Genomic DNA, 14,576 nt, shown 5'->3' on the forward strand with positions numbered 1-14,576 from the left:
AAAAAGAGATTATCAATTGATAATACTCTTAGTAAAATGTGAATATGTTTATACTCATAAATTATTGTCTTAGTATTTCACTACCCCCATGCCACCCTGTAATAGAGTGGAGCTTGTGTAGTCAGCACAGGAGCTTTATTCTGATTGATGTTTTTAGTAAAGGTGTATGTGCTTACACTTAGAAATGATTGCCTTAGTAGTTCACTATCCTCATGCCATCCTGTAAGGAATCAACCTTATTTTGATTGATAGTTAAGTGTGGCTTGAATCTTCCAGATGCATTTGCCATATGTCTATTGATTGTTGTTAGTGTATGTTAGTTTGTTGCTATTCTATCTTATTTCTCTTCCTTTTGTTTTGTTTTTTAAAGTTTTTATAGCTTATATAGAAAATATTGATCATAATGTTGTTACTGTTCTTAAAATATTTTCTATTTTCCTTGTTTCCTTTCCTCACTGGACTATTTTCCCTGTTGGAACCTCTTGGCTTATAGCATTCTGCTTTTCCAACTAGGGTTGTAGCTTAGCAAGTAATAATAATGATAATACATAATGGGGTTTGACTGGTCATCAAGATTGTTGATGCCTGTTTCTTTTGCATATTTGTTCCTACTTTCTATATATATATATATATATATATATATATATATATATATATATATATATATATATATATATATATATATATATATATATATATATATATATATATATATATATATATATATATATATATGGAGTAGACCTACATTTATTTGCTTTGGTTCTTCATTGACTTAACCGTCTGATATTCTTAAAAGTTTATAGTACTGCAGTGTACTGTAATGGCAGCAAAGATTAAATAAATACTATCTAAAGTAGATAGTATATTTATGAGCCTGTGTTGCTGGTTCAATTTTCAAGACTGTTTAAGGGTTGCTTATTAATGAAAAAAGTAAGGTGTGTCACTGCACAGTCACACAATGTCATAGAGACCAAACTTTGTATTCAACAACCAAGCTAGAACCAGGAAGGACCAGGCAATGACTGGTGATGAATTAGCTGGAAGATCTATTCCCCTAACACAGATAATGAGTCTTGTCATTTTCACTACTATATTACAAAATCTATTAGTGGATGGGATCTCAAACTGTTGCTGATAAGAAATTATTATTATTATTATTATTATTATTATTATTATTATTATTATTATTATTATTATTATTATTATTATTATTATTATTATTATTAATGAAACTATTCTATGAGGGATAGAGATTTCATCCAAGAAAAACTAAATCATGTGCAGAATGTAGGGAGCAAAAGGGAGGAAAGTATGGTCTTTTTTTTTTTTCTTTTTTCTTTTCTTGTCTGCTTTGAGGAAGTGGTCATCACCACAGTGTATTTAATGACCTTTAGACCTATGGACCCATTATTACACACTGTCAAACATTTGTGCAATAATGGTTTTACACGCAATTTGTTATTTCTGTAATGAGTTATCTACAAATCGACAGAAATAAGTAAAACCGAAACATTTTGCAGTTTTCTTGATCACCAATAATGCACTTTATGATAATATTCAGTTTTTATAACAGTTTTTTTTTTATTATTAGTCTTATTTTCAATTGACATCTAGTTTTTGTCATGTCAAAATTTTGATATAATTCGGCATGTTGTTATTGAGTAATTGAAGAAGAAGAAGAAGAATGTTTCGTAAATCGTAAGTTGGACGTCTGGCACATTTCAAGTACTACGGTGGTTGTCTATTTTAGTACATTAACAAGACTTTTTTGGTAAGTATAGCATTTTTTTATGATTATAACGTTGTTATCTATATTGACCGTAAATGCACGGTTATTAAGGCACCTGGATACGATACGATAACAAAATCCGTCTTACCTTAGGCCCGGCGTAGAGAGTTGACACCTTTTGCTACTTAAGGTTAACGTACCCTGTTTACGTTTATGTATCACGGAAAGAAATCGATTAATCAGCCTATCCTATTTAATTGAAGCTTTAGTGCTGTCTGCAAAATGGGTGGAAATTATGGTCTGGTAACATTCTCGCTGAACGAGATTCAGGATATGATGGGTCCTAGCTCTAAATTGTGGCCATATCATGGGTTCCGGTTTTTATTTACCTGTCCACCGTGCTGAGATATGAAAGTTTACAGATCGACAGATGGCCTGGTAATAACATGAAGACTTAGGTAAGGTTAGATTCGGGTACCTGAGGTTAGGATATATTTCGTTAGAATTATAGTTACTGATAAAACAACATTTTAAAAGTAAAAAAATAGTTTTTCCTGTCGTAAATAATGTGCTTACACTGAATTTGACCTTTATTTGAACATCAAATAAACTGAAAACCCATAAGCTGTCTAAAAGCAGGGATATGTTTTAGAAATCTAATGGTTTTTGTTCCGCTGTGGGTTCGCTTCGCTCACAGAAAACAAAAAAAAAAGCCCTTGTATATCAGCAGCCAGTTCCTCCTGCATTCATAAAAAATTGATAACCGCGGGCCATCCGGGTAACTGAGCAGTCACGTGACTTCCCGCACGTGGCGCAGTGAAAACAAACCACACTTTAACGTGGTGCTGCATGAACGGTCGTCTGTTAAAGCAAAATTATTCGCCATTATGCCTTCATCATGTGTTATTTTCAACTGCAAGAATCACAATATGATGCAAGGAAAGATGTTGCATTTTTACAAGTTCCCCAGTCGTAGCAGAAGCCCGGATAGGAGGGATAAGTGGCTTGCAGCATGCCAGCAAATGAATCCAAATGGACACAAATGGTCTCCAATAAAGAGTCGGGTTATTTGTAGTGAACACTTTATCTCAGGTATTTATGAAATTTAACATATTTTCATAAAATTTAACATTCTGGTGGTTGGTGTTCCAACAGTATGTCTATTGGTGTTCATTATGAATTTATATTAAATTGGCAAAATACAAGTAAACCCAACATGACTGAGAAAGAACACCCAGACTACATTCCATGCATACTGCCTTTCAAGAAAGACAGCTATGCCAAAGCCAAACGACAACTTGAGAGGTATGAGCGATTGGTTTATGAGGCCAGCAGTAATACACCTCACACTTTGTGTGCTGTAAACAGTTCAAAATAATTTTTGATTATCATCATTTTAACTTGAAAGTGTCGCTAGAAGTTAGAACAGTTGTATTTTATATCTTATTACTGACCTGAGGCATTTAACTTTATATTGTAACGTGTTTTAGCAGCTCCATCCAAAGAATTAACGTAATCGTAAGCCATTGCTCTGGTTTGTTTTCACTTCGCTTGATTCCCGCGCTAGCGGTTACGTCATCGATGACGTCAGCCCGCGGTTATGAATAGGCACCAACTAACCTAAACTTCCTTCCCCTAACCTAACCTACAAGCCATATCCTTACCTACTTACCTAACGGGGGTTAACACCCCTTGCGACCCCCCCCCTTAAGTTGCCGTATTCTTAGTCATCCGTCATCATACATAGAGGTGGCCGCTATCATACATACATTGCCAAAAAAACGTAACCTCCTATGTACTGTCAAGCTGTACATGCTGAGCTACACTCATTAACCCCATTGATTATTATTTCGTAGGTAATCAAGTTTTTATTTGCAGTGGAAATAAGTGTAATTTTCAAAGGAAACCAACGTTTTTCTTTGGGAAACACTTGTCTTTTAGTAGAGAAGCTTTTTCTGTCCGTAAATATAATAAAACCCAAATTTCCTTGATTTATTTTAATGGTATAAAACTTCCATTTGGTACGTGCACAGATCGTTGGCTTACCAGGCCTCACGCTTGCAAAGAAAATGGGGATTCTTCCTAACCAAGTCTGTTGTAAGCTACACTGAATCAAGTGCATTTACATGTAAAGTATGTATAACTACCAAACTAACTCCAGTTACATTCTTCTACTGGGCTTTGCTCCACCATGGCATTATCTCCTTGATCTTCTGTTCTGGCAAATGTACCACATTAGCCTTGTGGGCAAGTATTTTGGTGGACAAAGTTTGGTAACCCAACTACCTACACACTACCCTTCCCTTTTTCTTAACCAGAGCCAATCTGTGTGCGCCATTTCATTTTTTTTTTCTTTTTATTAGATTGATATATTCAGATTGCTACTTACCACACCCTCCACATATAGTAAATGAATTGACCTAGAATACTGTACTTTTACTCTTACTACTGTATTTCCTAGTATCTGAATGATGCAAGGGTAAACATATTAAAGGTGTTTTACAATTTTTTCAGTTTTGATTTCCTGCAATTATCACCTTGTGCCTTAGTTCAGCTGTGATAAACCTCCTTTGATTTCTCGTAATTATCACCTTGTGCCATAGTTCAGCTGTAATAAACCTCTTTTGATTTCATGTAATTATCACCTTGTGCCTTAGTTCAGCTGTGATAAACCTCTCTTGATTTCATGTAATTATCACCTTGTGCCATAGTTCAGCTGTAATAAACCTCTTTTGATTTCATGTAATTATCACCTTGTGCCTTAGTTCAGCTGTGATAAACCTCTCTTGATTTCATGTAATTATCACCCTGTACTATAGTTCAGCCATGATAAACCTCTTATGATATGTCTTTATCCCTGTACTGTTCAGAGATGATTTAATATACAAAGAGTAATAGTATGGCATCAAATGTCAGTTTAGGTACAGTAGGTGTTTTGGGGTTTGTAGGGGAAGGAGGCAAAGTCCCTTATACAGTACTGTGTCTTAGGTTGTTATTTAAGGGCTCCTTGCTTTTAGAGTCTACTGTTCTGAAAATTATTATTTCGGCAGCAAATTTACACTTATCTGAAGTTAATTCAGTGTTTTATTAGAAATTAGGAGGAACTAATCCTAACCTAACCTAACCTAACCCAGGGTTCAATGTCATTCAATAGATTTGCTTTAGGACATTGGTGCAGTGTACTCCGACATCAGATTTCAGCTTAAATTTACATCAAAATTCAAACATTTAACATGATTTGATAATGGAATTAATTATAGTTTTGAAAAGGTTGTTGAGATACGTAGAAGTTTATTTTTTTTTTATGATCTCGAGAAATTCAATAGATTCAGAATGTTAAGAGATTTCTAGTCAAACAGTAGGAAGTAATTTTTTTTTTCTTCAAATTTTGGAAAATTGTAAGAGTGAATTGTATTCTTAGCTAGCTTAATATAGGATAAAAGAATGCTAGTTCCTATCTGGCAAGTAAATTACTAACTGGATGGAGAGGCAACTACAGCAACCTCTATTAACTGTAGTCCATAAGTTTGGAAGTGCTATTTATAGGTTGTATCTTATCCAAATCTATTCAAGATGCTGAAACCTACCCAGTTGGGGAATTTGCTCCTTCCCCTCTGGCACCATTCTTAGTCTCTAGACATCTTACCAGTTTTGCTAACTAACCCTTGTTAATGTGTGATAAGTTTATCACTCCATTATGTCTCAAATGACCTTAGGTTGTTAGGGAAAGGATACATATTATAGATAATTATGCTTGTTTTATTAACAAAATGGCTTGTGGATGCATTTAGGCAAATGCTTCCTCACTCAAGGGTGTACTGCACTATACTCTATCGGATCCTTTAAGGCGAACAAGGCTGGGTTTGGGCCGGGAGCGGCGATGCCATATCAAATATTACCATCACGTTGTATGGTGTATGGAGGCAGCATAAGTTAAAAAAATGTAAATATAATTAATTAATAATAAATATTCGCGATTATTAAATGCCCTCGTAATTTCTTTACTTTTAATAACAATAAAATTACACGTTTCTTCTTAAACGTGGCTGAAAAATTTTACAGCGCTGCCACATCCCTCTCAGGCGTTAAGCTGACCTCAGGGTATGAATATGTCAAACAGCGTGTGTCTCCATAAAGACGGCTCAACCAAAACAGTCAGTCATTAAGGAGTCTGTCGCCCTACCAAGAACATGGAAGAAAGTCCTCGTTATACAAATAAAAAAATGTTACATATTTTTAATATAAAAGATGTGCAGAAATAAATCTCTATAATCCTGGCATTCTTGTGTATCGTTATCAGTATAACATTTAGGACTCAAAACTATCATCTATTTGTTTTGATAAATCCTTACAAAGACTATGAAACACAAATTGATATTTTCATCAGGTATGACACTCAAGCAAAAGTATCTTATATTTTTCAATATTTAACTTAGCCGGTGATTATATAGCTGCAACTCTGTTGCTCGACAGAAAACTCTACGGTAAAACTCGCCAGCGATCGCTACACAGGTTGCGGGTGTGCCCAACAGCGCCATCTGTCGACCAGATACCCAGTTCTCAGTGTAAACAAAGACTCAATTTTCTCTCTGTCGAGGTGTCGACAAGACGTACTTACTCGCTGTTGCTAAACTGGAGTTTTTTCACAACTAATTGGTGAAGTACTTTATTCTAGTTCTGAGCTTTCGCTGTGCAGGGTTTCTCTTCACACAAATCCTTGAACTCTTTTTGATAACGGATTCTTTGTTGATGACTTATTGATAGTTTTTTGAATTTCCCTTTGACCAATTCAAAATGGCTGACCCTTCTCAAGTCCCCAAATTTAGGAAGTGCAATGCTAGGGACTGTTCAAGGCGTCTTCCGAAGGCTTCTATCGACCCTCACACTGTTTGTTCCAATTGTCGGGATAAAACCTGTCAATTGGAAGATCGGTGTGAGGAGTGCGTTGGGCTTTCGGAATTCGATTTTATCGAATTCCAAAAGTATACACGTAGGCTAGAGAGAGATAGAGTTAGGAGAAGTTCCTCTCGTTCTATTGATATTTCCTCTCCTCATGCCCCACAACCTATTCCTTCCCCTGTAGTGGTTGCTCCTAATCCCCCTCCTGGCACTCAGGAACCTTCGATGGCTGATATGATGCGTGCCATCCAAGCTCTGGGTGAGAGAGTTGAGTCCCTTGCTAGTGACCGTAATCTGCTCATGGCGGATGTGAAGGAGCTGAAGTGCAAAAGTGCAGTGGGAAGTGATAAAGTGCCGAGTGATAGTGTTGTGGATAGTGTTGCGCTTGAGGGTTCGTCTGTTCGTGCCTGTCGTCCTCCTAGTCCGGGACCTCTTGCAAGCTCCCAAGTCCAGGGGAGAAGCAATGTCGTACGACAAATAGGTTCGAGAGGCTTTAATCAGCGAACAGACGTTCCCTCCGTGGTATCGGGCGTATCTACCCAAGATCGCCCCTGCCTAACTAAGACGAGAGAGCCCATTTATATCTCGTCTTCGGAAGGTGTTTCTCGCAAGAAACCCTGGACCAAGGTCTCACGACCGTTAAAACGCAAGTCGGTCCCTTCCGCACAAGTCCAACGGCCCAGTTGTAGCCACTGGGTCAGTTCGGACTCGCTGCCGTCATCCGATGACTGCTCACCGCCTAAGAGAGGCAAAGCGGTACCGCTTCAGACAATTACACCGTCTGTCGCCGCACCTGCTCCTGTAGACCCTAAGTGGTCTCTACTGCAAGACATGCAGTCTAAACTAACGTCTCTTATGCAGGACTTTCGTGCGGAGAAGGTTGCTGCCGCACCAGCTAGTGCAGCTCCTAGCCTACAACCTCCCACACGATCGGTTGTACGTCCTGTGGACGCTGAGGTAACCTTCTCACGCACACCAGTTGAGAGAGTTCCGCCACCCATGCGTTCCAGTGTGATCTGCCAGCCGCATGTTGACGTTCAGCGACGCACGGAGGTCTCCGTTGACGTTCGTGAGGTTCAACAACCGTCAGAGTTGTTTTGTTTTGACGCGGTGCGTCAACCTCCGCAACCCAGTGTGGTTGCCACTGCTCACCCACATCAGTCCAGACAGTCTGGAGTAGACGCTGTGCGTCCCCGCGCTGCTATGGTTGTTGCCAGCTCACAGACTGGGTAGCAGTTCCATGACGTTGCGTCCGGCTCAGTCACGCATGCACCCGTGCGACCGGACTCAGCTAACCAGCCGTTACCCACTCCGTTGCCGTTCCCTCATCAGTTATCGGATGAGGGACTTTCTGATGATGATGTTGCTGCACACATAGATGAACCGCATTTAGAATTGGACGAGCCTAAGTCTACGCAACCCTCTTTGGACTTTAGGAAAGTTTTGGCCATTTTCAAAGAGATGTTTCCGGACCAGTTTGTTTCTGTTGCTCCGCGTTCTTCTCCGTCAGAGTTTGTGTTAGGCATGCCGTCAACCACTCCTGCCTTTACTAGACTCGTCCTCGCACGCTCATCCAAGAGAGCTTTGCGGGTGATAGGAGAATGGCTGCAGTCCAAGAAGAGTTTAGGGAAGACAGCCTTTACGTTTCCCCCTGCTAGACTCTCTTCTAGATCGAGCGTCTGGTATGCCACGGGAGAAGTTCTCGGCTTGGGAGTTCCTGCCTCTGCCCAGGGCGACTTCTCAAGTCTTGTAGACTCTCCACGCCGCCTTGCCATGAGACGCTCAAAGATATGTTGGTCATCTTCGGACCTGGACCACCTTTTGAAAGGTATCTTTAGAGCCTTCGAAGTTTTTAACTTCTTAGACTGGTGTCTAGGAGCTCTAAGCAGAAAGATCTCTCCGACAGAGAAGGAGACTTCCTTGCTCATTATGTCCTGCATGGACAAGGCCGTACGTGATGGGTCTAATGAGCTTGCTGCATCATTTGTGTCCGGAGTCCTTAAGAAGCGTGAAAACCTATGCTCATTCCTTTCAGCTGGAGTTACACCATGCCAGAGATCCGAGCTTCTGTTTGCTCCTCTTTCCAAGTGCCTATTTCCAGAAGACCTGATTAAGGAAATTGCCGCTTCATTGATACAGAAGGACACTCACGATCTTGTTGCGTCCTCCGCTCGCAAAGCCACCCCTTTGCCTACCTTGTCAGCTAGACCAAGGATGGACACTCCAGCGTCCCGTTTTATTCCGCCCTTTCGTGGCAGAGCCTCCAGCAGAGGAGGTGCTCGTGCCGAAGGGAAACGAGGAAAGAAGAAAGGAACCAAGTCCTTTAAGGGCAGAGTCTGACTGCCAGCTTCTTCAGACAGCAGTGGGAGCCAGACTCAAGAACTTCTGGCAGACCTGGGAAAAGAGAGGCGCAGATGCACAATCTGTGAAGTTGCTCAGAGAGGGGTACAAGATCCCTTTTGTACGGAAACCCCCTCTAGCAACGTCCCCCATCGATCTCTCTCCCAGGTACAGAGAGGAAGACAAGAGACGAGCCTTGAAACGGGAAGTGTCTCTTTTACTAGAGAAGGGAGCAGTGGTCAGAGTCTCGGACCTTCAATCTCCGGGATTCTACAACCGACTCTTCTTGGTGTCAAAGAAGACAGGAGGGTGGAGGCCGGTGCTAGACGTCAGTGCTCTGAATGTCTTTGTCACAAAGCAGACGTTCTCCATGGAGACCACGAAGTCAGTCTTAGCAGCGGTCAGAAGGGAAGACTGGATGGTCTCTTTAGACCTAAGGGACGCCTACTTCCATGTCCCCATCCACCCGGACTCCCAACCTTTTCTGAGATTCGTTTTCGAAAAGGTTGTCTACCAGTTTCAAGCCCTGTGCTTTGGCCTAAGCACAGCTCCTCTTGTGTTTACGAGGCTGATGAGGAATGTAGCCAAATTCCTTCATTTAGCGGACATCCGAGCCTCCCTCTATTTGGACGACTGGCTTCTCAGAGCTTCTTCCAGTCGTCGCTGTCTGAAGGATCTAAAGTGGACTCTAGATCTGACCAAGGAATTGGGTCTCCTTGTCAATATGGAAAAGTCACAACTTGTCCCATCCCAAACTATCGTGTATTTAGGGATGGAGATTCACAGTCTAGCTTTTCGGGCTTTTCCGTCGGCCCCCAGAACAAGCCAAGCCCAGTTATGCATCCAGAACATGCTGAAGAAGGAACAATGTTCAGCCAGGAAGTGGATGAGTCTGATAGGGACGCTATCATCCCTGGAACAGTTCGTGTCATTAGGAAGACTACACCTCCGTCCTCTTCAATACCACCTAGCATTTCACTGGAAAAAGGACAAGACGCTAGAAGCGGTCTCGATCCCCATTTCCGAGAAGATGAAGTCTTGCCTGACTTGGTGGAAGGACAGTATCAGCCTAAGAGAGGGTCTTCCCCTGGCTGTTCAGACTCCCAACCACGTTCTCTTCTCGGACGCATCGGACGTAGGCTGGGGCGCGACATTAGACGGTCGGGAATGTTCGGGTCTATGGAACTCGAGTCAAAGGACAATGCATATCAACTGCAAGGAGCTACTGGCAGTACATCTGGCCTTGAAAAGCTTCAAGTCTCTCCTTCAAGGCAAAGTGGTGGAGGTGAACTCGGACAACACCACTGCTTTGGCGTACATCTCCAAGCAAGGAGGGACCCACTCACTGACGTTGTACGAGATCGCAAGGGACCTGCTCATCTGGTCAAAAGGTCAAAACATATCGCTAGTAACGAGGTTCATCCAAGGCAACTTGAATGTCATGGCAGATTGTCTCAGTCGGAAGGGGCAAGTAATTCCAACAGAATGGACCCTCCACAAGGATGTATGCAAGAGACTTTGGGCCACTTGGGGCCAACCAACCATAGATCTCTTTGCAACCTCGTTGACCAAGAGGCTCCCAATATATTGCTCACCAATCCCGGACCCAGCAGCGATTCATATTGATGCCTTTCTCCTAGATTGGTCACATCTAGATCTATACGCCTTCCCACCGTTCAAGATTGTCAACAAGGTACTGCAGAAGTTCGCCTCTCACGAAGGGACAAGGTTGACGCTAGTTGCTCCCCTCTGGCCCGCGAGAGAATGGTTCACCGTGGTACTTCGATGGCTAGTAGACGTTCCCAGAACTCTTCCTCTAAGGGTGGACCTTCTATGTCAACCACACGTAAAGAAGGTACACCAAAGCCTCCACGCTCTTCGTCTGACTGCCTTCAGACTATCGAAAGACTCTCGAGAGCTAGAGGCTTTTCGAAGGAGGCAGCCAGGGCGATTGATAGAGCAAGGAGAACATCCACCCTTAGAGTCTACCAATCGAAGTGGGAAGTCTTCCGAAACTGGTGCAAGTCAGTATCTGTATCCTCGACCAGTACCTCTGTAACTCGAATAGCTGACTTCCTCTTATATCTGGGGAAAGAGCGATCTCTTTCAGCTCCCACTATCAAGGGTTACAGAAGCATGTTGGCATCAGTCTTCCATCACAGAGGCTTAGATCTTTCCAACAATAAAGATCTACAGGACCTCCTTAAGTCTTTTGAGACCACGAAGGAGCGTCGTTTGGTTACACCTGGTTGGAATTTAGACGTGGTACTAAGATTCCTCATGTCAGACAGGTTTGAGCCGCTACAATCAGCCTCCCTGAAAGATCTCACCTTAAAGACTCTTTTCCTGGTATGCTTAGCCACAGCTAAAAGAGTCAGTGAGATTCATGCCTTCAGCAAGAACATCGGATTTTCGTCAGAAAAAGCTACTTGTTCACTACAACTTGGTTTTCTAGCCAAAAACGAGCTGCCTTCTCGACCTTGGCCGAAATCGTTCGATATTCCCAGCTTATCGAATATGGTAAACAATGAACTAGAAAGAGTCTTATGCCCTGTGAGAGCTCTTAAGTTCTATTTAAAACGAACTAAACCTTTACGAGGCCTTTCTGAAGCTTTATGGTGTTCAATTAAGAAACCATCTTTGCCTATGTCAAAGAATGCTTTATCCTATTTTATCAGACTGTTAATACGAGAAGCTCATTCCCATCTGAGTGAGGAAGACCAAGCATTGCTGAAGGTAAGGACACACGAAGTTAGAGCTGTCGCAACTTCCGTGGCCTTTAAACAAAATAGATCTCTGCGAAGTATAATGGACGCAACCTATTGGAGAAGCAAGTCAGTGTTCGCGTCTTTTTATCCAAAGGATGTCCAGTCTCTTTACGAGGACTGCTACACACTGGGACCATTCGTAGCAGCGAGTGCAGTAGTGGGTGAGGGCTCAACCACTACAATTCCCTAATTCCATAACCTTTTAATCTTTCTCTTGAAATGTTTTTATTGTTGTTTTTGGGTTGTCCGGAAGGCTAAGAAGCCTTTCGCATCCTGGTTGATTTGGCGGGTGGTCAAAGTCATTTCTTGAGAGCGCCTAGATTAAGGGTTTTGATGAGGTCCTGTTGTATGGGTTGCAACCCTTGATACTTCAGATCCTAGGGGTCGATCAGCATCCTAAGAGGATCGCGAGGCTCCGTAAGGAAGACGTACTTAAAAAGGCAGAGTAATTGTTTAAGTCGACTTCCTTACCAGGTACCTATTTATTTTGTTTTTTGTTATTTTGATAACTTCTAAAATGAAATAAAACTCTTAGCTCATAAAAGTGTAAACTTATATTGCTGGTCTCTACCCACCCCCCTGGGTGTGAATCAGCTATATAATCAACGGCTAAGTTAAATATTGAAAAATGTTATTTTGATTATAAAATAAATTTTTGAATATACTTACCCGGTGATTATAAATTAAATGACCCTCCCTTCCTCCCCAATAGAGACGCAGTGGGACGAGGAGAAAATTGAGTCTTTGTTTACACTGAGAACTGGGTATCTGGTCGACAGATGGCGCTGTTGGGCACACCCGCAACCTGTGTAGCGATCGCTGGCGAGTTTTACCATAGAGTTTTCTGTCGAGCAACAGAGTTGCAGCTATATAATCACCGGGTAAGTATATTCAAAAATTTATTTTATAATCAAAATAACATTTTACATTCAACATGAAAAATACTTTAGATTCCAGACCACGAAGAATAAATAAATAGTTGAAGGGAGCAACCACCAAAGCTCCATCAATCTGTAATATCAAAAGATATTCATAGCACCTAATTTCCATGGTATTAAGGCAATGCATGGTTAATGGGTTTATCTTTAACAATTGGAAACATATATTTATATATCAGGGTATTAGTTTTTTAGTATATTTTTGCCAGTAGGTACATTTCAATTATGCACTATTCTGGATAAGTTTTATTTTCTCTTTATCAGTGTTTGTTTTTGTGTAGTGAGTCAAATTTCGGTATTACAGGACATGAGCCACCTTGATGCTGTGGAAAAGCTTCCTCACCATGATCAACTTGAATTTTGCTATACCAGAGCTAAATACCGCCAAGGGAGAAAGTTAACATCCGTCAAAGTTTACACTGTTAATGATGAGTCTAGATACCTAATTATTACTGGGGTTCCTGCCATTAAGATTGTTGAGGAACTAGAAAGATTATGCCTCAGATATGGAGATATAGAAGTATTTAAAGCTCTTCCTGATTATCCTCAAAAGGAATTTGAAGAAGCTTATCTTGTGAAGTACAAAAGTATTAAGAAAGCAAGATTTGCAAAGGTGAAGTTAGATGGAAAATCATTTTATGGAGGAGTGTTGCATGTATGTTATGCACCAGAACTTGAAACTTTGGAAGACACAAGAGAAAAGTTGTCAGATCGCCGGAAGAGCATAGCGGCCTTGACCAGGTACAAGCTGAATGCCAGTGAAATTAATAAAACAAAGCAGATGGATAACGTACAGATACGTAGGGCTGCGACAAAACGCTACTTATCCAAGTTGAAAGAAGATGTGTCTTGCATATATCAGAAGTATTTTGAGACAGATAAAGCAAGTAAAGTTGCAGCCCCTCAAAGTGCAAATGTAACTGAAATGCCCTCAGAGTTGTCTGATGAAACTGTTTCTTGTAACGTGTTAGGGAATATGAACAGTATGCATAATAATGATAAATTTACATCATGTGAAAATTCCAAAGAAATTAGTATAGTCCCCTCTAATGAAATGGGGACCAACTCGCATATACCGCAGGCAACAGCTAAACCAAGCGTCAGTTCAATGGACCCTCCAAGGAGAAAGAAAATAAAAATCTTCAAAAATACAAAAATTTTATCATATTCCAGTAAAGAGAAGATTTGAAAATGTATTTTCATTTTAGGATTTTCAACTAAAGCCCTGATTTAATTCATTTAACGAAATGTATATTTGCTTGGCTGTGATTATTTAAAAAAAATCTATTACATAAATGTTTTGTAATAATATTTTGGCATTAAAGCTAAATGTTCACAAACATTGGTAAATTTCTTACCAAGAAAGTCCTCAACTTACAACTGACTTGCTTATGATGACCTGTCAACAGTTGAAAAGGATGAAGTTGAGATTGAATGTTCACCTTTAAATATGTTTTATTTTTATACACATTTTCTCTATTGTTTATGCAATTTTGAATTTTCTGTGTTGTAAATTTCTATCAAGTCTGTATGGTCCTTGCAAATAAGTTTTTGTGATTTTTTTTCTATGCTCTTTTACCAAATTTAGTTACATTACATACCAGTAGATATTTTAGAATGGTATCTCAATCATTATTTACGAGTGTTTTATCTCATATGATTATGGGAGATTTTCTATTATGTAAAATACTTGAAATTTACAATAGTAACTTACTACCATACTTAACTTAAAAGAGCATTTACAGGAAAGAACTTGTTATACATAACTGAACATTGTGATTTCAACCCAAGAGCTTAACTAGAAATAAATAATTCTCAGACATGTATTGTTTCATTTAAAGTAGGTTAAAGTTTGACTGTAAAATATGTAAAACGTGTTTTTCAATATCAAACTTACCC

The 14,576-nt window shown here is 40.4% G+C and overlaps 1 protein-coding gene across 2 annotated transcripts in view; it reads left to right on the forward strand.

The window, feature by feature from the left end:
* Window positions 1-1,678: 1,678 nt before the first annotated feature.
* LOC137634530 (RNA-binding protein 48-like) overlaps window positions 1,679-14,576 on the forward strand; it is a 55,243-nt gene continuing 42,345 nt past the window's right edge. Inside the window, exons 1-2 of one of the 2 annotated variants that reach the window (XM_068366980.1) lie at window positions 1,694-1,774; window positions 12,982-14,495. In XM_068366980.1, the coding sequence (XP_068223081.1) occupies window positions 12,985-13,866 (882 nt within the window). In that variant the 5' untranslated portion in view covers window positions 1,694-1,774; window positions 12,982-12,984 and the 3' untranslated portion in view covers window positions 13,867-14,495. Of the gene's footprint in view, window positions 1,775-12,981; window positions 14,496-14,576 lie in introns of those variants that run through there. The other variant, XM_068366981.1, reaches the window with a different exon arrangement.

This window comes from Palaemon carinicauda, chromosome 44 (assembly GCF_036898095.1).
Source record: "Palaemon carinicauda isolate YSFRI2023 chromosome 44, ASM3689809v2, whole genome shotgun sequence".
NCBI classification, from domain to species: domain Eukaryota; kingdom Metazoa; phylum Arthropoda; class Malacostraca; order Decapoda; family Palaemonidae; genus Palaemon; species Palaemon carinicauda.